Below are 21,152 nucleotides of genomic sequence, written 5' to 3' on the forward strand. Positions count from 1 at the left end.
TCCTGAATACTCGATACTATGTGACTTTGTGACTAACACACCGGCTTAAATAAACCTTTTTTTGCACAATGCTAACAGAAAACCTTTTGAGTGTTTTGTCTGATCAATTCAAAGAGTTGGGTAACCAAATACTGAAGCTTTTTTTCACGTTAAGGCTTTTCTCAGATCAGACTTACTTTTGCATCCCAGTGGTATTTCCTTCTCCATGCTAAACTCTCGTTTACAATTATTAAACCAGGTGACAATTGCTATTTGTAGCTGTTATATAAGACAATCATTCCAACCTAATTTTTTTTAACTGCAATAAACTAAAATATTAGTAGAACTGAATAGCTTACGTTTCAAATATTTTTTTTACAGAAACCTGTCTGGTGAAAAAACCAAACATAATCTGCATTTTTGAATGACATTTCACATATTTGCCAGTGGATGTAAGGTTGAAATTGAGCTCTCAAGCCATAGGTGGACTTCAAGCTTTTGTTTTCCAATACGTAATTTTCAACATCTGGTTCTGTATTGGCTCATCAAGAAGATCAGGCATAGGAGTGTCTTGTTCTGTCTTTTGTTGTATTGTTTAAAACCACTTATTCAAATAGATTTGTTGATTAGTTTTAAGTCATGCAAGTCACCGGAGCTTCAGACAAAAATTGGTATAATCGATATATATATATAAAAAAAGCAAAAGCTTGATTCATTTAAAGGTTTTTTTTTTTTTTTAAAGTAGCATTTAAGAAAAAAACCCCAAAATTATAGGCACAGGAAGTACAAAAATCCCAACAAAAAGAGACAAACTCATCTCTGCCTTATCTTGCATTCAATGGGAATATTCTCTGAATATTCATCCTGCCAACTCTGGGCTGTTGTATCAGTTGACAAAACAGTCACCTGAAGGTCAGCCCCTAAGGAATTTCTTTAGCTTCTCCAAAGTGCTACTTTTTGTTTTTTAAAGGATTTTTAAAAGATTTTTAAAGGAAAATAAGAAGAGATAACACATATTGTTCTTTAATACCTAGACTTTTATCTGTCGATCTCAGTTAAAGGCAAGGCGTTAGCTGGGAAAAGTGGTGATGATTTTGCCCACGTTTGCTCTTAGTTTCCACATAAACTGCAATGTCTTGTTTCCAATGTGATCTCACAGTAGAACAGGCAAAGACATTAGTTATTTAATAGTAAATGGGATTTTTTTCAGTGGAGAAAATGCTGAAGTGAAGATGATGTTAATACCTCTAAGGTGAAGAAGCAGCAGTGGAGCACTGCATCTACAGCAAATCATATTGTGTTTATCCAAACCCATGATACTCAGTTTGTGTACCACTTTCATATCATTTTATTGTTGCTCAACGAATTTCTTGGTGAGAAAATCTACTGGATCTTGTAAATTTGTAACAGTCTCAAAGCAGATTCACATCACTGCTGCTACTGTACCTCTTGCCCTATTTTTGCAATTTGCAAAAAAAATCGTTGTTTTTGTTTTCCTCCCCACAAATACTATTTGGGAAGAGAGTGGAAAAAATCGACCTATGATCATGTTTCCTCACTCCTCACCTAGTACTCACAGCAGGCAGACATGCAATTCTGCAAGTTCATTGCAAGGACTGCAATCTTCAGAAATAAAGGATGATACTAACTCAACTAAATCACTGCAGTGGAGTTTATTGACCTAAAGCTACAGGCTATCAGGATTACTGACAATAATAGTCCCAAACTACCAAAGAGAAGACTACTGATGGGATTTCTTATATTCCTGTATTTTTTCATATGATGGAGGAAGAGGAGAGAATTAACAGAACTAGTGGAGGTATGCAAACTATGAGAAATACATACATATATATCATATATATATGTCTGTGGCAAGGGTGTTCAGATTCTGGTCCCAATTCCCATCCCTCTTACCTTTACTATTGTGGGACAAAACATGGGACAGCTCGAGGTCTGCCATTATGTGCCTGTTTCATTGTCATTGTCTACATCACCTGGCTGCTTGATCTTTGAAAATGCACGAAACCACTTAGCACCTAGTTCTGCAAAACTAAGAGAGGTGATGCAGAGATAAGAATCATTCCTTTCAGATTCAACACTTCACACAGAACAGTTTTGCCAGTTGAAGGGGCAACTTAAAGAACACAGAAACCAATGGAGAGAATGGTCTTATTTCACTATGAATAGCAATGCAAGACAAAAGTAAAATTATACATTTAATAAAACAAAAAGCTTACAACTTGGCTATAACAACAAACAAAAATAAGTAATAAATGCACTTAATCATTACTATACAAGAAAGAGAACAGTGATTGAGAAAGATACATCACCAAGTACCTAAAGAGTGCAATTTAAATTGCTGGTGAGCCTCATGTCGCAGAGAGGACCTGGAGAACTCTTCCTGTCAATTGGGAAAATCCTACACGATGCATCTACCCATAGGTGAGATTTCTGAGTTTGCCATGAAAGGGAGTCCAGTTTTTATCGGCCCAAATCAGCCAGTCAAAGTCACTTGTTTATATTTTTAGTGCAGAAACGCCTGGATCTGATGGCACGCTGGGCCAGAGCCCAGGCCTCAGCTGGGTGGATTTTCCCTAAAATACCATATAAACAAACCTCTATTCATGTCAGTTGGGAAAGTTTCTTAAAATGATACATTTCTTGCAGAAAACTATGCAAGATTATGGGAAAGTTTCTAAAGCAGCCCGTTTGGTGTTAAACAGCTGGCATAAGCATCTTGGTCATCTATTTTTAGCTAATTTATACTGATGGTGTTAGTCACACAGTGCCCAGGATCATAAGTCAATCCTAGCTTAGGCCTGCTGCTCAGGACTCACCATATGAAGAACATATTCATATTCTTTAGATGCAAATTTCTTAAGTATTTGATGCTTCCTTACAGGTGGTGCATGTCCAGATCACAGAAATCATTCCCTTCTAATATTAAAAGTCACGCAAACATCTGTATCTCTACAACCCATTTTCTGAATGCATTAGTCTGTATTTCTTGCCTATATTTCTCAATGTTTACAATGCAGCAACCATGCCTTCTGATTCAGGCAGTAATCATGAAAAAGTCTGTGGTATGAACCCAGCTCTATTTAGGAATTCTAATAGCAACCCAAAAGCTACTGGAGACAAGATGATGAGAAGAGCAGGGTCATGGTTTTTTTGAGCATAAATCAGGTTTTGGAATGTTCTAAGCTGCAATTTACATTCCAGGGTCAGAGAGCACTCCTACTCAGTCATTATCCAGCTAAGCACTACTGAGACCATACAATCATTACGTACCTTTTGCAAAAGTAGCATGTTCACTGTATGCACACAAAACCTCCAGTGGTTTAGTTAAGAAACACTCTGTCAGTCCTAAAGCAGTCCTGATGAAGTACCCTTCATTCGAGCACATGTCTGATCTGGCAGTGCTGGGTGATGTACCCCAGACACCAACGAGGGAGGGAGCGTGCTATCTTGCACTCCTCTAAGTACAAACTTAACTGCATGTGCTGGCTTTGCTTTATTCAAAGAATCCACCAGCAACGAAGAAAGGCTGCATTTTGTCACCAGCATATCTTAGAAAGTGTGTCTGGTGTTCATGCAGAAATTTCTGCAAAATTGTGGTTTACACATAACCATGATAATCATTGATAACTGAGCCTTTGGTCTGGCTACAGGCTCTTAGGACTTGGAGAAATAGCTGCAGCCTGACAATGAGATCAGTTTTCACAAACTTGAAAGAGGGTTACATTAATGTTGTTTTAATTGGTAGATTGTATCAGCACAGCCTGCCCTGACAAAGTACTCATTTACCTTAAACTAATTTTTATGTCCTGCATTGGAGTTTTATACCAGTTTGCAAGACTTAAATTTTAAAATCTTTTTTATCAGATAAGTGCCTTTTTTAATAGCACAAAAATTAAAACATTTTTACACACTCAAATTAGAAATTGGAGCAAGTTTACTAGTTTCACCTATTTCTATTTAAGACGTATTTTGATACATTCATCCAGTATCCTTAAAATTATTGGGGAAAAAATAGTGAGGTGACAGTGAGCAAAATCACAACAAACAGAATTTGCCTGCTTTCAAGACAGCAAATCTTTGGATCCAAATTTCTGAGTTGCTGACTTTAGTATTCTTCCTTAAAAACACGCAGCAGACACAAGGTGTAGCCAGCCTGCCCTGTGGAACCCTTTGGAGACTTTTCAAAGTATTTTCAAAGAGCTGTTTCCATTAAGGATATCATTCCAAGGATACTTTTCCGTGTGATCAGAAGAATGTTCTCTCTTCTTTTTTTTTTTTTTTTGCCTGACACAACTACACCGTAACTCAAAGAAAAAAAAAAAAAAAAAAAAGATAAATAAGGCGGGGGAGGTGGGGAGGAAGGTAAGTTGGGTAATACTGATAGAAGTATTGCATCCTTCAATGCTAAATGTGCAGCAAGCGCTGTATGTTAGTCATGGCTAGGAATAGGATCAATATTGGCAAATTCCTCAGGCAAGTGTCGGGTAAGGTTTGTGAAAGCGGCTGCACACCGGGAGTGTTTCATACAGGTGGTCTCTGCAGCACGAACAGCCGCACACCGCCGCAGTGGTGAGGCTGGTCCCGCAGCACTTTCCGATAGCGCTGCCCTTTTTGGGGCCCGGGCTCCGGGATCTCTGCCAGGCTCCTGCCTTTACACATATCCTGCCTTTACACATACCAGGGTGCGGGCGGCCGGGACCCGCAGAGGCCCCAGGGAGAGAGCAGTGCTGGGAAGCGTGCCGACAGCTCGGTACGCTCCCCAGAGCCGCTGGCTGCAGCGCGCAGTGCCCGTGTGGGCCCTGGGCACCGCCACGCCGATCCTCCTCCCTGCCGGGGCACCCCCGGGGCTGGGAGCATCGCTCCCGGAGCTACCAGCCGGCTCTGAGGGGCACCCACCCGCGGGGAACCTCGTCTCCCCACGGCGGTCCCCAGGGAAAGCTGGCGGCGGCCCCACGGTGCCGGGAGCGGCCGCTCCGGTGGCCGCCCCCAGGGGCTGTGGCCAGGCTCGGCGGCGCGGGAGGCCGCGGGGGAGCGCCGGGAGGCCGCGGGGGAGCGCCGGGAGGCGAGCGGTGCCCTCGGGGCGGCCGGCCAGACTCCCGCACGCTCCGGCGGAGAACGGCCGCAGGGCCGAGGAGCAGCGAGCGGAGCCGCCGCCGTGAGCGGGGAGCGAACGGGGCTCCGCTCTCAGACAGCCACAGCCTCCACACGAGGGGCACCTCAGCCCCCCGGGCAGCGCTTCTCCGCCCACAGGCCCGGGGCACGCCGCAGGGAGCTCGCCGGGACCACTGGGCGGCGGAGGAGCGGCGCCGTGGGGCGGGGCAGCTCCTCCCCGCCAGCAGCGGAGGTGGGGCCGGGCGGTGCCGTGGGGCAGCGGTGGCATTTCCGCAGGGTCGTGGTTTCACGGGGAAGAGCTCCTCTCGTAGCCGCGGTGGAAGGACGGCTGGCCGGCCCGCCCGAGGATGACAGACACCCTGCTGCCCCGCGGCTGCCAGGCGGCGGAACCGGCGGGGGACGGCTACTTTCGGAAGGTGGGGGGCTTGGTGGCCAGCCCAGGGGGCTGCGTGCCCGGGACGGCGCCTCCCGAGGGCGGCTCAGGGCTGGGGGTCCCCTCTCTGTCGTTCGCTGTCTGCTTTCTCCCGGCGGAGCGTCGTGGGCTCCGTCCTGAGGCAGCCCACGGGGGTGGGGAGCAGCCTTGGGGGGCGGTGGGGTACGGAGGCGAGCTAAGGAGGCGGGATAAGGAGGCGGGATAAGGAGGCAGGATAACGAGGCGAGCTGGGGAGCTCGGCCGGCCCGAGCGCGGCTGCAGGGACCTGAGCCGGCGGAGCGCTGCGCGGGGACCCTGGCGGCCCTCTCCTGCTTCTGAGCTGAGCGTCACCCTGACGGACAGGAGCCCTCCTAGCTCCCCAAAATGAGTCAAATTGCACTTGTCGACCTTCTTTTTTACTGTATTTATTTAATTTTTCCCCCCTGCTCCCTTCCCCGTTTGCTCCTCGCGCCTCTCCTCTCACGCTCTCTAGTGAACTGCCTTATACCTGTAAGAAAGTTTATTAGAGGAAGGTAACGAAGTTAACAGATTCGTTAGGAAGTTCCTAATGAACATCTGCCCTAATTACTTTTCAGACTGACTGGGCGGCTAATGCCATAACTTGCACCTGAGTTCTTTCTGCACAACAGTAATTAGAGTTAAGTATTGCCTGTAATGCAGCCCTGTGGCGTCCTGTGAACTTCGCTGCAGGTAAAGGGCAGTAAATGCCGTTTTCAGAGAGCTTGGACTCGGCCTCCCCTTGCTGTTTTTCACTTTTCAGCACCTGTAACTTCCCTCCGGAGGTTTCTGGTCGGGGTGTAGGTACACGGGGGTTTTGGTGTAGATTCCGGATCCAAGACCGTGTCTAGTCTGGGGGGAATAAAAAAACCTGAGTACATCAGGTTGTTGCTGCTTCCCTTTGCGCAAAAATAGCCCCATTACGCACTTAGCAGCCACCTGGATTACGCGGTGGGGAGGCACAAACGCTTTGCTTTGTTGCCCTCTTTGCAGGCTGATTGATTTTTTTGCCACAGTATCAAATTCTCAAGCCTGCAGGAGCTTAAACAATAACATTGCCCTTTAGCAGAGGAACTGTTTCTAGCTGAAAAGAGCCAAGCTTTACCTGTGCCAGCCATGCTGCAGGGAATCACTGCCACCTTGTAAATAGCTAGACAGACTGAAACAAGCTTGGACCAAATCTTGTCTGGCTTCCTTACTTGAGTAATCCTACTGTAATATCTGGTGAGTAAATTACTTTTTTTCTCAGTAGTCTTTAGTAGGACTTTCAGCAGTCCTTAGCAGTCTTTCTCAATCATACCATGTGGCCAAGTTGTAATTACTTAGTTTTCATAGGTATGTTTTCTATGCTGTAGGAAGCTCATAGGCTGCCTTCAGGCATGTTGGTAAAAAAGTTGACTTTTCATGAACTTAAGCTAAATAAATCAACTCTTCCACATATTTGCTTTTACTGATAAGGGTTAACTGAAGTTTAGTAGCCAAGTTGCACCTCAGGTCATAAGAATAGTAGATCTTCTACACTCAGACTTGCTAAACAACTGAGTTTATTTTAAATTAACTTGTTGTATGTTACAGTTAAGGTCACTATAATAGTATTAGATCAGTGTAAAGCCTATTGGACAGGAATGAAGTTTTTCTCATATGAAAATACTGTAAGATCAATTTAATACCTAATCATGAGCATCTTTTGTATTTCTTACTGCTTTAAGACATAAGTAATGAAGAAGTGGGAATCTGATAAAATCTGTGTGAACCGCATGCTGCAGTGAAACATTCTTCCCTCTGTTCCCTCAGATTCTGGAAAGATTCAGCCAGCTCATAAGTGTCTTTAGTAAAGTTACAAACTTCAGATTAGGCTAGATGATCAAAGCCTTTGGTCCCTAAAAGTAAGCAGGAAAACAGTATACCTTATGTATGGTATGTGTTTGTTGAATGGTTCCAGAAGCCAGAGCTTTAATTCCGATTTAGAAGCTCTAAGTGAAGGGGGAGGAAAAACAAAACACCAAAAAAAAATGCACCAAAACAATCCCACTCCTGGAATCTTTTACATGTACAAGCTGTGAACCCAAGGAGATACTTAAAATGGGGTATCTACATGTCCTGTGAATGGTGTACTTGGTGATTTCATGTGACTGAAATTAGTGACAGAGCTTTTGATGGGTGTCCACGGGTCTTCCACCCTTCCCCTCTTGAGTTACCATGCTATTGTTTTCTCCTTCCTTTCTAAATCACGCTATTTGTTTTCCTGATAAGATTTGAGGGGTTACCACTTTTGTTGGTGTAGAATCACATGAATTTCCAAGGATAGTCCTTGTGTTTTTAGGTCAAAAGGTACTTAATTGAGTGTTTTTTTATTCTGTAAGCTGTGTAGGAAGGTGAAAACACTTGCTTTGCATCAGTCCTGCTCAGACATGGCTTCCAAGCACTACTTACAGTGAGGTTGACTCCCATACTTTCTAAGAATATTGTGCACAATGAAATTTTATAATTGAGAAAAATTGGGCAATTCATAAAGTATCCAATTGTTTTAGACTCTTGATAATTTCTTTTGATGAATGAATTACTATGGGAAATGTGTTTTAAGTCTCTCTAGCTCTTTTGTGTATTATGCTTTTTGAAGTTTAAAATACAGCATACCAGAAAGCAGCCCTCAGTATCCCCAGGATGCAGTATGTAAAACAACTTAATTTTTGGTTGGTGCCTTTTTTTTTTAATGTAGGGAGGGGGACCTGTAAAACTATGACTGGCTGTCTATGAATGGGGAAACATGCACAGTCGTGTTTCCTGCTTTGACTTCTGTCGTCACACTAAAAAGTGACTGCCATGTGAGTCTGAGATGTGATGGGTGCCAGCAACTAAAGTCCACTTGCACCCTTTCTCAGGTTTACCCTTCCCATTCCCTTCCAGTGATGTCAGAGCTGCTCCAGTTGGACCTTTCCCCCTTTTCCTGACCATTTTCCCATTATCTCCTTTTCACCCATGGCAAAGACATGTCATTTATATATGCAAAATTAAACTTTTCCTTAAACCTGTAAGATGCTTTGATCTGGCTCAATGCTGGTGTGTCTTTTGTTGGTGATTTTTCTTTTTTAATAATCTAATTTTAAGGAAATTACCTGTGCAGCCACACAGGGTATGTATAACTGTATCACTGTTGCTCCTATTCATTTCCTCCTATATCACGCCTCCAAAACAACCCTGTTTAGCTGTTTGATAAGCTGCAACCAAACTTGTGAGAAAAATATTACTTTTAAAAGCAAAACAGACAACAACAAACAATATCCTTGCTGGTGTCCTGAAGAGGGTATGACAAAATGAAAGAAGCACCTTACTTTCCATCAAACAGAGGATGGAGCTTCTGACTGTAATTTCTGGGAAGATAATATATCAGGAACTGGTTCTGCTACTGTTCTGTTTATCTTGGCTTAGTTCAGTGTACATTGCCAGGGCACACTGTACCTGTTCTCCTAGATGGTGTGAGTGCTCTTGGACCATGGGCCTCATATCTTGACCTATTCTTTATGGAGTTTCACATTCTTTCACTGTTGCTGACAGCAATCTGTGAATCAACAACGCATATCCCACACATCCATCCAGATTCTGCCTCCAGTCTTGCTTCTCTGTGAAAATAATGACAAAACTAATGATAAGAGCAAAGAACAATTTGTTTTAAAAGTAGAGCAAAGCATTTAGACAGGAAGTATTTTTCAACAGACCAACAATAATTAAAGCAGGTCTGTTGTCATGGGCTGCTTTGCTTACATGAAATGCTTCTCCCAACCATGGTTATTTTTTACACCTGCCATGGTTCTTTGGCTTGCTTGGCATCTCAAATGTCTTCCTGGGCTTTTTTAGTTACCTTTGAATTCTTCTGAGAGAAACAGCTTTCTTTTTCAAGCTGATCTCCCCTTTTTTTTTTTTTTTCATTTTTTTAACAGCACACCACCCCACTTAACCAGTAAGCTTTTGCAAAGTAAATATCCCTGAGACACATCAACATACAGAACTCAGGATATCAATATATCAATAATATAGTACTCATCCAGTCATGGGATCCAGTGCTTGTGTGATGAACTATTAGTAGGGTTATGCCTGCCTTGTTTTTCGTTTGTTTGGGGATGTTTTTTGGTTTTGTTGTTTGGGTTTTTTTGGTGTGTAGGAGCGTAACAAGGAAGAGATACCTAGCAGGTTCTTTCTGCTCTATTTTTTCCACCTTGGCTAACTGCTTTGTAACATGTTACACTGGCCATAACTTTTTAAAGTTCTCTCACCAGTCAGAAAGTTGCAATAAATGGTAAGAAAAAACAAGTTAATTTTCCAAGGTCAGCATTTCTGCAGCTCTCTGGGTATTGGCTGGCTCATCATGAAGCATCCTGGCTTCAATTTGGTTGTTCTGGATAGCAGTCCACTGTGCTACAGAGAGGCAGAGCAGTAGGACAGCTAGCTTAAGAAATCTTTAGATTCTGATCAGTTGAACAAAGATGCAGAATTTTTTTCCCTACTGTGAAGCTAGATACTTATCATACAGACCAAACTGATTCAGAATGAATGACTGTATATTAGTCCCCTGTGTCAGGGAAGAAGGCTAAAAGCAGAAGCAATCCATAAGTAAAGCACCAGACTGCAGATGATGATAGGTATGGTAACTAGCTAATGAATCAGCACTTGCCTAATTAACTCTGTGAACTTCCCCTCTTTTTAGGCTTTTTTCTGCAGGGCTTCCCCCCACCTGTTGTTAATGTATCAGTTTACCAACCTGCCACACCTGTCCTTCCACTAGGGTTTAGCTACGGGGTTCTTTTTAAGTCATTAGTAGCCAGGCAACCATCAACATTAGCATTGACACAGGAATATTTATTTGGCTATTTGTTCTCTTTCCACTTGTCTGGCAGGACAGAAACAACATAGCAATGACTCATGACCCTTGTCATCCAAAATCCACTTATTATATACAAATTCATAAAACCTGAAACAGAAAGTAGGCCTTCATGTGAAACTAAGAATCATCTGAAACGTGGTTAGTCAAGAGACAGATGCCTCTGATTAAACATGAATGTTAATTTTGCTTAGTGAGTGCTGTGACAAGATGGAGTTCAAGGAGGAAATACATATTTGGAGTCTAATACAATAATTAGTTCTTTAACTTTATATTAATATTTGTGCCAGGCACTTAGAACTATAAAATACTTCATTCATGGTACAAGTAGATCAGGCTCTGTAAGACCAGACCATCCCCACCTCTTTATTAAAAGAAAAAACAACAACACACTCAGATAAAACTTGTGCTTCTGAAAGATCTGCAGTATATAGCTAAATTTTCAAAACATAGCTAGTGCTAACATGCAGAAAGAAACATGCATTATAGTACTGCAAGAAGGTAAGGAAATGACAATTTAGCAGGACTTGGGATCGGTTCTAGAAATACTGGTGTGAATACACTGCTTGCTATGATTGCCATTAGAACCAAAGAAGTTCCATGCATACTTCTTATTTAAACATACATGTTTAAATAGCTGGAGGATATGGCCATTTGTGTACACTGTTGGGCTTGACAGGCAGCACAGGCTGCACTGGCTGGAAAGGACTGTTTTCCTTTAAGTACGGAGGCACACCCAGTTTCAACTCTGTGTCACCTTCAGACAGTGTGGCTCATCTTAAAAGCTCAAACCACTACTCTGTAAATCATATTTATGTTAATTTTGAATACTTACTGCCATTACTCACTGTTTGGCAAACAGTCATGATTTTTGTGTTCATCATGACTGGACTTCTGGCATGAAACATGTAGAAATGCTGATTGGGAAAGGGATCTTCTACATGGAGGAAGACAAAACTAAGCACTTACTTGGGCCTGTTTGCTATATAACTTTTAAGTACACAGAATTTGTGCTTTATGCAAGGGGTATCTTTCCCAGTCTTTCTTGAGGGTTTATTTCAGATACTGGTTATTTTTACTATCCTCTACACAGACTTCTACCCATTGGTTTTACGCCAGCTTGATTACAATAAAGAGTTTAAGCCTGCAAATGAATACAAATTAGCTGAGTGTCCTCACCCCTCTGTACAGGACATGTAAAAAGCAGCATTTTCCAAAAAGTAAAATATTAATTCCTTACAGGCTTTTTGAAGTTAATGGGAGCCATATGCTTGCAACAGGTGAGGGTATCCTGAAAATAGACTCCTCTATCCATAAGAAGCCTCTTACCAAAATTGTCACACTTGCAGGCACACTGGAGGTTAAACAGATACCTTGGTCTGTCAGTGCCTTGCCCTTCTTTGGGCCCAGGGCTGGTTTTCCTTCCTACAGAGAATAGTGCCTGGGGACCTGAAATGCAGGGAAACACCTCTTACGCTTTTTCTCTTTGCAGAGAGTTTCAGATCACTGCAGTTTTGTACTCGTTCAGTGGGAGCTTGATCAAAAGTTCATTAAAATGAAGAGATCACTTCTATGAGCTTCATGGGCTTGGGAATCAGGCTGTTGATCTTCCTGAGGAATTTCTCAGAAGTGAAGCTGTAAAGAAGTATTTGAATGATGTCATCAAACATGTTTGGCACACAGAAAGGGCCAGGGAGTTCTAAGAGGAAGCTGCAGCTTTATAGAAAAAAATGAAGGGCAAGGCAAGGATACATTTAGGGTTGAATTTAGGAAGAATGCTTGAACTGATTGGTCAAGAAAGAAGTTGGAAGGAAATACCTGTGCATAGAGATAACAGGTCTGAGATGAGAAATAAATACTCAAAATGAATGCAAGAGGAAATAATGGGTGAGGTTCAAATGAAAAATGGCATGGGTAGAATGGAAGGTGATAAGACTTTGAATAGCAGTGATAGAAAAGACTATACAACACACAATGAAGGAAAAGCAAAGTGGGGAAGAACAGCTGCATCCCAGAAAAAGAACCAGACTAAGAAAGCAAATTGTGGCTACAAGACCACATTGGACACTAAAGCATGTCTTGCTTATGTCTTTGTGGATAATTGTGTGTAAAGGAGCATTAAGTATTTGGTAGTTAAAGGACTACTTTTATTCAGAGATGAATGAATGAGTTTGCTGCCTGTGTGTATTCCCTCCAGTAAAAAGTTCATCCTCTGTGTGTGTTGTGGTTTGACTCTGGCCAAATGCCCACAGAAGTCATTTGCTCTCTTGTTCTCAGCTAGGCAGAGAAGAGGGAAAAAAAAAAATTAATGAAGGGCTAGTGAGTTGAGATGAGGATTGGGAGAAAACATTCCAAGGGCAAAACAGGTTCAAATTTAAAGGTATAAAGTAAATTTATTATTGTCAAAGTCAGAGGAGGATAATGAGAAATAAAATAGGCCTTTAAAACACCTTTTTCACCTGCAGCCCCTCCCTCCTTTTCACTGCCAGCGCAGGGAGATAGGGTCTGGGGGTTTTGGTCAGTTCATCACTTGAGATCTTCTGTTTGCTCAGGGAGAGGAGTTTTTGCTCTGCTGTGCTGTGGGGTCCCTCCCATGGCCAGACAGTCATCCCAAAACTGCTGTGACATGGGTCATCATCCACAGGGTGCTGCTCTCTGAGGAGAGGCTGCTCCAGTTTGGAATCAAGGGCCCTCTCTCTCTATTCGGGTCTCCCACTGCATCCCAGCTCTCTCTGGCATCCACCCACTCCTCTGTGAGCACTTTTCCCATGGGCTGTGAGTGGATTCCCTGCATCCCCTATGGATTTAATGCATTCTGAGGGTTTGTTTCACCTTGGGCCTCCCCAAGGCTCGCAGAGGAATCTTGGAGCATCTCCTGCCCTCTCCTTCCCACCGGCCTTGGTGTTGCCATGTTGTTTTCCCTCACTCCCTCCTCTCCTCTGACTAGAAGAGAAACTGCTGCTCGTGGGTGCCATTGCCAACAAGTCCCACTAATTCAAAGACTCTTGCAGGATCCCAAAGTGCTAAAAGGTTGATTTAATCAAGGTTTGGCATCAGACGATTGCTCGCCATGTTTCCGCAGCAGGCCACGCGGCCCTGCCAGCGCTGCTCGGGCAGTGGCGGCCGCAGCAGTGCTGGAATTATTTAACACCTCTCCTCAAGTGGGGCACCGGGAAGGAAAAGCCAGCCCTGCCCTTCTGCCCGTGGCAGGGCTGGCCAGGGGCAGCCAGGCTGGCACAGCTCGCCGTGGCACCTCGCCATCCCTGGAAAAAACCGCGTGTGCGCCATTTGGTTTTCTTCTCAAATGTGTCATCACAGAGACGTTACCAGCATCTCTGACTGGGCCAGCAGCGTGTCCATCCTCGGAGCCAGCAAAGATTGGCTCTGTCAGATGTGGTGGAAGCTTCCAGCAACTTCTCACAGAAGCTACCCCCTCCCCACTGCTACAAATCTGGGTGGTACCAGATCAACGCGAGGTGCCAAGCTCGCTGTGAGAGCTTTGTCAATGAAGAGAGCTGTGGGCTGGTGCTGTGAGTGGTGTTTCAATGCAGTAATTCAGTGTGGTGTGAAGTTACCTGGCAAATGGTGCTTCTCAAGATGTTTGCACAAGCTTCTTGTCATTTTACCTATTTATTACAAACTCTTCAAACTAGATATGTAAAATTAACATTATTGGGCTGTGTGCCTTCTCAGTTGAGCTAGAGTTTGATCAGCTCATTTGTTGTCAAGTCAATTTGCTTTCACTTGACAACACTAACAGGAACTGAACTGCAAATACATCATCAGAATTTCATGTTCTGTTTAAATACTTCTGTTTTGCTGGTATGTCATGGCTTGACCATTCATAATTACAGCTTGTTAATAGAGACTTTTAAATGCTCTTATAACAAAATCAATTTTTTTCTAGTCAAAACTAAGAGGGAGAGGTCCAAAACACTGCATAATTTAGTGGCTGGAGTATTTGAAAGAAGATTTAGAGAGGTCTGAACATCCCTCTTGTGTAGTGGACAATACAGTAGGACTCTGATAAGCTTTGTAATGATACCCAGTGAGGCCACTAAAAAGGACATTCTTCATTTAAGGGTAAGCCTTAAAACAGTGATTTTATAGGCTTTGGAATTATTAGTTAAGGCTAATGGTTAACCAGCAAGGATGTGCTGGTGGACTGAGTGTTGAGATTCAAAGGCATTTGTGCTTTTTAAAAAAGGGGTGGCAGGGGCAAAGAATAAATTGTGGAAGAGAGATTTCTAACTTATTTTAAAAAGGTGTTAACATTGGGTTTCCCTTAAACAACAAAAAAAGACAAACATGCAGTTCTATTCATCTGTAGCAGTTTTAGCTTATCAGTGGTCAGAATACAATGGCTCAGTCCTGCTCAAACACAGGTTTCAGCAGTTTGAGTCTTGTACTTGTGTAAGGCATGCATTCTTGTGAATTCCGAATTTCACACTTTACTTTTTAAGAGCTTAATTTGATAAGAGTCTGAAGGTATAATAATTATTTTACCCTGTTAAGCTCTAGTTTGGTAAATTTGAGATGTGAAGACAGGAGCCTAAGGAAGGAGGGGTAGGAATTGTACTGAAGGTCTGAGCCACCGGAAGGAAAGATCAGAGATCCTAAAACTGGGAACAGGATTTTGAGCCCCAAATTTTGAGCACCACACTGTGTTTTGGACAGAGCTGTATTTCAAGGCTGCATATATCCCAGTATGGAGCTCTGATATTTTGCAAGGGTTAAGCAGAAGCTTTGATGGGAGTTGCTGTCTTGACAGATACTGTTTTCATAAAATCCCAGAAACTTACTAACATTCTGTCAAATTTGGTTGCATTTGCAAAATATCTTGAAAATATTTTTAGGAGAGACTGATTCACATGTGTACCTAAGATTTAAACAAGTATTTTCTCTGGATTTTGATGTTAAAATGTACTGTGGTCATGGTCTCTTTTGGTTTTAACAATCAAGTTTAAGACAAGAACTACTGTCATTGATATCAAGGTAGCTAATTTGTATTCATACAGAACCTATGCTATTAAAGTTCATTTAAATTCAATGTTAGTCACTCTTAAGTTTCTTCCAACAGCAACAAAAAACTTGTTTTCTTAATTCTAGGGATGTAATCCTCTTGCTGAGACTGGACGAAGCAAACTGCAAAATCAAAGAGCTGTTCTAAACCAACAGATCTTAAGAGCAGTGAGAATGAGAGCTGGTGCTGAAAATCTTTTAAGGTATGTGTCATGCTTACTTAGTTTTCTTGCCCAAGCAGCAGCTGTTTAATTTTCTTTTAATTTTGTAGAAGTCTCTTAGCTATTGTATTTTCTCTTTTTTTTTTTTTTTCCCCAAACATGCTCCATCTCTTACTGTAGAATGATTTGTGAAGCTCTCTGAATTTTTTTCAAGCTGTAGATCTACAGTCATTATTTGCTGTCAAGTGCACTTTCAGTACTGCTATGTTGTAGTAAATGAGCTGAATCTTAGACTTTCTTAGGTTGATCTCTTTTTTCAGCTTTATTGCCAATGATAATGGCAAGTGAACCTTGCTGAATATTGAAATGAGTCCTTTTTATTCCTCAAATCAAATAAAGGTATTGGCACTGTGCTGCTGGCTTTTTCCAAGATCCTTTATTTCTGTGCTGCACAGTAGAAAGGACCATCCACTGCCTTCTGTACTCCATGTAGCAATGAGATAGGAGTAGCAGGGTAGCAAACATGTAATTTGAGCTGGGTTACCACCAGTTGCCACCAAATTCTCCTACAGTTTGAGATAACCTCATCTATTACATTTTTTTTTAGGGTATGTTTTCCTATGTGGCTGTTCCCACAGGAATTAGCCTTATGTTGACCCTGTCTTAAGGCTGTTACATCCTGTGATTAACTGTTTGGCAAACAGCCTGTAGATTTCCAATCTTACACAGAAGAACTGAAAATTATCCCAATTCTCATCTGCAGTAGTTTTCTGTAGTGTCAGTTTCTCTGCAACTGGAGCAACAATGGGTCTTCAAAAACTAAACCTAGTAAATTTACTTAAAGAAGTGAAAATGCTTGGATAAATTAAATTTTCTTAAACTTGTCATTAATCATTAGGTTGCCTATTGTCTGTTACTTGCTTTTATCTCCAGTCTTGCAAAAGATGTGACAAGTTGAAAACTTAGGTAATTTTAGCCTCTGTGACTGACTTAAGTTTGTTTTATTTTTCTGTAATTGACTTAAGGAGTGAGATGACAATTTTACTACTTTTTGTATGGTTAGCAAAATTATTAAACCTTCTTTTGAAACAGAATGCTTCATTCAGTTAATGTTTCTGCTTGTTGATTCAGGGGTGTTTTGGAAGGGCTAAAGAAAGAGTAAGATCTAATGTGAAAACTGGTAATGTTTAACCCAGATATCCTAAAGTTCTGTTTCTGATGCCAGTATTAACTGCTGAAATACTGAAGTTGCTATTTATAGGAGTGGGATATATAGTGAGTGTATAGGATTTAGTGAACTAAATCTATTTAAGAATAGAGGAACAGACTTGTTTTTAAGATTTTAGAACTCTAAAATGAATTTGCACCTGTTGAAGTACTAAAACTTACTAGTTCTTTGAAAGAAGCAATTTTAAAAGTAACCTGACCACTAGACAGTTCACATGACTGGTTTTATCTGCAGCCTCCTAAAGAAAAATGTAAACAAGCTTTGTGTTTGCAGATTCTATTTGAATTTCATCAAGCTCTAAAAGAAAAAAAAAACAATTGCTGTCCACAAGAAGCTTCCTGGAGTAGGATTTGAGAAAAAAACTGGAAATGCAGGTTTCTTTATTTTTGGCTGAAAGTAAGCACTAGGCTTGAAACACATGATCCATATAGTACAAAGATTTTTGTTCTTAGAATTTCTAAAAGTCTCCCTCTGCTTTTTATTGTCTTTTGCTCTGGAAGTTGAGTTAAATTCCATGTAGAGTTATGTGAGTCTTGACAATAACACATTACCCCCACTGGTTGTTAATAAAAGGGATGTCTACAGTGTAAAAAACATGAAATACTAATCAAATTAAAGTGACATGAGTGTTAATAGCAATAGAGCAAATGGAGAAGTCAATCTGGATGGAACTTTGGGGTTTCAGGTAGAATCCCTCCTGTGGAGGATGGTAAGCTAGACCAAACATGGAGCCTTAATATATCATAATTAAAGTTCTTGTAGCATCAAAATTTGCCCATTTATCTGCTTGGTGCTGCCTTTATCAAGGAAGATCCACCCCACCATTTCTTTGTATCCAGTTTGGATTATGAAGACAACAGATGTTAACATTGCTTAAGTTAAACAATCCAAGGTATTCAATAAAGTACAGCTTAGAAAAGTCAGGGATAACTCAATTATAATATGAAAAACTCAGAATTTTAGTCTTGGAATAATTAGTTCATCAAGGTGCTCCATAAAACTGGAGAACTGCTCCAAGTGGAGCCTAGATTTATGAGATGGTTGTTCATAAATATTTATGAAGGTGAATTTTGACTTAAAATAAAGGTAAATGTAAAATGCTGCAAATTTAAGTTTGTTCTTGTCTTAAGATTCAGACTAATATCTTAAGCATGGATACCTTTTATCTTAAACTCATACCTGTGGATTTATGGATACAGATGATTTAAGTATCTTGAAAAGTGTAATATTCTAATAAAATTGTCAGTATGGAGAAGCAGGTTAGAAATTTGTGATATAAATATTGTGTTATATATATTGTGATATAAATACACAAATAAGTAATCACACAGAAATGCTCAGGGGGTGTTAAATACTAACATCCATTGTGCTTGTAGTTCAAAGTGTTGCCATTTAAATACATAAATGGCAAAGGAAACAAGCAGACAAAATTGTATTTACATCCAACAAAATCAAATTGTAGAGAAAACTGTCATATATTTAAAAGATCTGGTAGAAAGTTACTTCTTTCTGTAATAACTTTTGGGAGAATTTTCTTTTATCCTCAAGATCAGAAGTCTCAAGAGATCTTTATTCAATTTATCAGGTGGGGAAGTCTCTGTTGTTGAAGAATGTCTCCTGACTCCTCCTACCTCCATGCACCTATCTTCTTTGATTGGAAAAAAAAAAATCACATAATCTGAAAATAGGACAGTTATTCTGTTTAAGATGCTTTAATTTTGTTGATTAATGCATTTGAAAGTAAGCTTGACCCTTAGCCATACACAGAAAATAGTGCACATAGGAAATCTTCTGTGGCTGCATGCTGTTATCAGGAAACTATCCCAGGCACTCTCTTGACAGAAAAACCTAATAAATTCTGAACATGAGGTCTTGTATCATCTCTTGAGGAGATAAAAAGAAATCTTAAAAATGCTAAGAATGCTTGCATTGAAGGTTGAAGGGGGTCAACCAAGCTTGGAGAAAACCTTTTCCTCAGCAATAAAAAATTGTTATGTCTCTGCAGAGCAACCACCAACAACAAAGTACGAGAGCAGGTACTACTGGAACTGAGTTTCGTAAACTCAGACCTGCAGATCTTAAAGGAAGAATTGGAAGGACTTAATATCTCAGTAGAAGTTTATCAAAATGCAGAGTAAGTATAAAGCTGTTATTCAATTATTAACAGATCTTCTGTTTACCCTTGAAAACAAAATTGTTTCTAGGTGAGTGTGAATGTTGGACACTAATCATGTGAAAGAACAGAGAGAGTTTGATAGGAGGGGAACATACTTGATGGCAGATTTGTTGACTAAGGGTTAGCCTGCATATTTGTCCTTCTCTTGGGAAATGCCACTAATCCTTGGATATGAAGTTCCTTTGAAGAGTATTGTGAGAATTGAAAGCTCTTGGGGCTATGCTGCAAACAGCTGGCACTTGCCACAGTTTCCAGTACTGGGGTGGCTGATGGGCTCAGTGCACTCTGGAGTGAATAAACTTAGCCATACAGTAATATCTTCTCAAATGTGGTGCATGCAACAGTCCCCTCTTTAGCTGGAGAGCAGAAACACAATGCTGGTTTGATGTTTGGAGCAGACTAGGTAATCTTGAATGTGTGCCCTTCAGTGACACAAAAAAACACAAATTCTTTGGCTAAAGCAGAGGAATTTTTAGTAGATGAAGTTGGATTTTTTGCAAGATATTTTTCTCTGCTTTGAAGTGCACATTAATTTTTAAATTGCAATGGATTCCTTAAAGATAAAACTTCAAAATTAAGTATTCATTTCCTGCATACTGAAATTATTTCTGTATCAAGACAAGTTATATGTCTTGTTGCTCCTGAAACTAAATATTTATAATTTGATTAGCAGCAGCTCAAGGTACAAATTGAAATGCTTCATGTGATGGGGGTACAATTTTGGGTCCCTCTTAGCACTGTTCTCAGTTAGGTGTTAAACTTCCAGTTGGGTTACAAGGAATTCTTAATGTAAAAGGATGAAGCCCATTTCCAGAGGTAACTTCCAACTGAATGCTGACTTGACGCAGAATATCTGTGTTGTGGTTTTCTCAAACAGCAACTTGTGCTAAACTTCTTACCCTCCACTCCCATGGCAAACTTTGACAGATCTTCGATGCAAAAATATTTTGGGGCTTTTTGGTTGGTCTTTTTTTAAGATTTGAGTTTCTTTTTCAAGATTTTACTGTTCTTCATAGATGCATGTGGGCACAGAGAGCAGTTACGGTTGTGGAAACGAGAGCAGGGCTCCACAAGTACCAATTCTTGTTCTAGCTAAAGAATATTAAATATATTTGCATTCTCACTGAAGGATGGCCAGTAGGTCAGACTGGATGGACAGACAGAAGCCTTGAGGCTGGACAGCAGTATGCTTGTTATTCTCTCCTGATCCTGCTTTTCCAATCTATTTTGAATGGTGTTTTGCCTTTCTTATGTTTTTCATTCTAAGCCCTAAATGCTTTTTATGTTTCAGCAGTTAAAATAATTAATTTCCCTGTAACTGCTCTCCAGCCTTTAACAGCAATAGCTATTAATAGTTATTCTTTGACTATTGTGCATACAGTTGTCACCATAAGGTCACACCCATGGTTTACTGTATTAGCCTGTATTGTGTTAAAACAATCTGAAGGGTTGGCCCTCCTGGAACTTGCACACATCTCAGCTGGATGGAGAACTGTGATGCTATTTTTAGTTATTTTTAGTCAGTTCTGGAAATCCAGGATCACCTCCCTAACTTTCAATACTCTCATGATGTTGGCTCCATGGGTGTGGCACCTTATCTGTGGCAAAAAAAAATTAAGTAATTTCCTTTGAATGACCAATGCTGACGTCTACAGGGACTGTGGATGGTACTAGAATGGATTAAATCAGTAAGTTAGGATTTCTTTTCCATGTATGTCGCTTCTTTTTGGGGAAAAAGTCTTGATACAATCTGTAGTAAAAGTGTTGAGGTTTCTTCTAAAAGGCTTATCAGAAATCAGATCATTTGCACCACTTGAAATGGTGTTTTGGTTCTGGATCCTGGAAGTTCTTTAGAAGATAGCAGAGCCACTTCCTGGATCATGAAGGACTCTTCCTCTGCTGAGGAAGTTGCCTTCCTCCTGCCACCCTCTCAAGATGGAATTTTCACCTGTAAGAAAGCTGGTTTTGCTGACAAGACCATAAATGAATGTGGGATTTTGTAGCTGGTAATGGAATGCTCTAAACAATGATTAGACAGTCAAAAAGTTGTCTTCAGGAAAAATGGAAATATTAGATGAACTTTATAATTGCTTGATATTGATCTGTTAAATCTACACAACAAACTATGTATCTGGAAGCAATTCTGA

General features: G+C 41.0%; 1 protein-coding gene across 13 annotated transcripts in view; it reads left to right on the top strand.

Moving 5' to 3' along the window:
* Positions 1-21,152, top strand: part of RHPN2 (rhophilin Rho GTPase binding protein 2) — a 36,154-nt gene that overhangs the window by 1,293 nt on the left and 13,709 nt on the right. The window contains exons 1-5 of one of the 13 annotated variants that reach the window (XM_086847839.1): positions 5,495-5,528; positions 6,121-6,182; positions 6,609-6,766; positions 15,528-15,643; positions 18,835-18,963. In XM_086847839.1, the coding sequence (XP_086703965.1) occupies positions 15,615-15,643; positions 18,835-18,963 (158 nt within the window). In that variant the 5' untranslated portion in view covers positions 5,495-5,528; positions 6,121-6,182; positions 6,609-6,766; positions 15,528-15,614. Of the gene's footprint in view, positions 1-5,383; positions 5,529-5,748; positions 6,035-6,120; positions 6,236-6,535; positions 6,767-12,943; positions 13,449-13,496; positions 13,949-14,325; positions 14,502-15,527; positions 15,644-18,834; positions 18,964-21,152 lie in introns of those variants that run through there. The other 12 variants (XM_086847837.1, XM_086847836.1, XM_086847831.1 and 9 more) reach the window with 12 other exon arrangements.

The sequence above is a fragment of the Cyanistes caeruleus genome, chromosome 12, assembly GCF_971803275.1.
Source record: "Cyanistes caeruleus chromosome 12, bCyaCae1.hap1.1, whole genome shotgun sequence".
Classification (NCBI taxonomy): Eukaryota; Metazoa; Chordata; class Aves; order Passeriformes; family Paridae; genus Cyanistes; species Cyanistes caeruleus.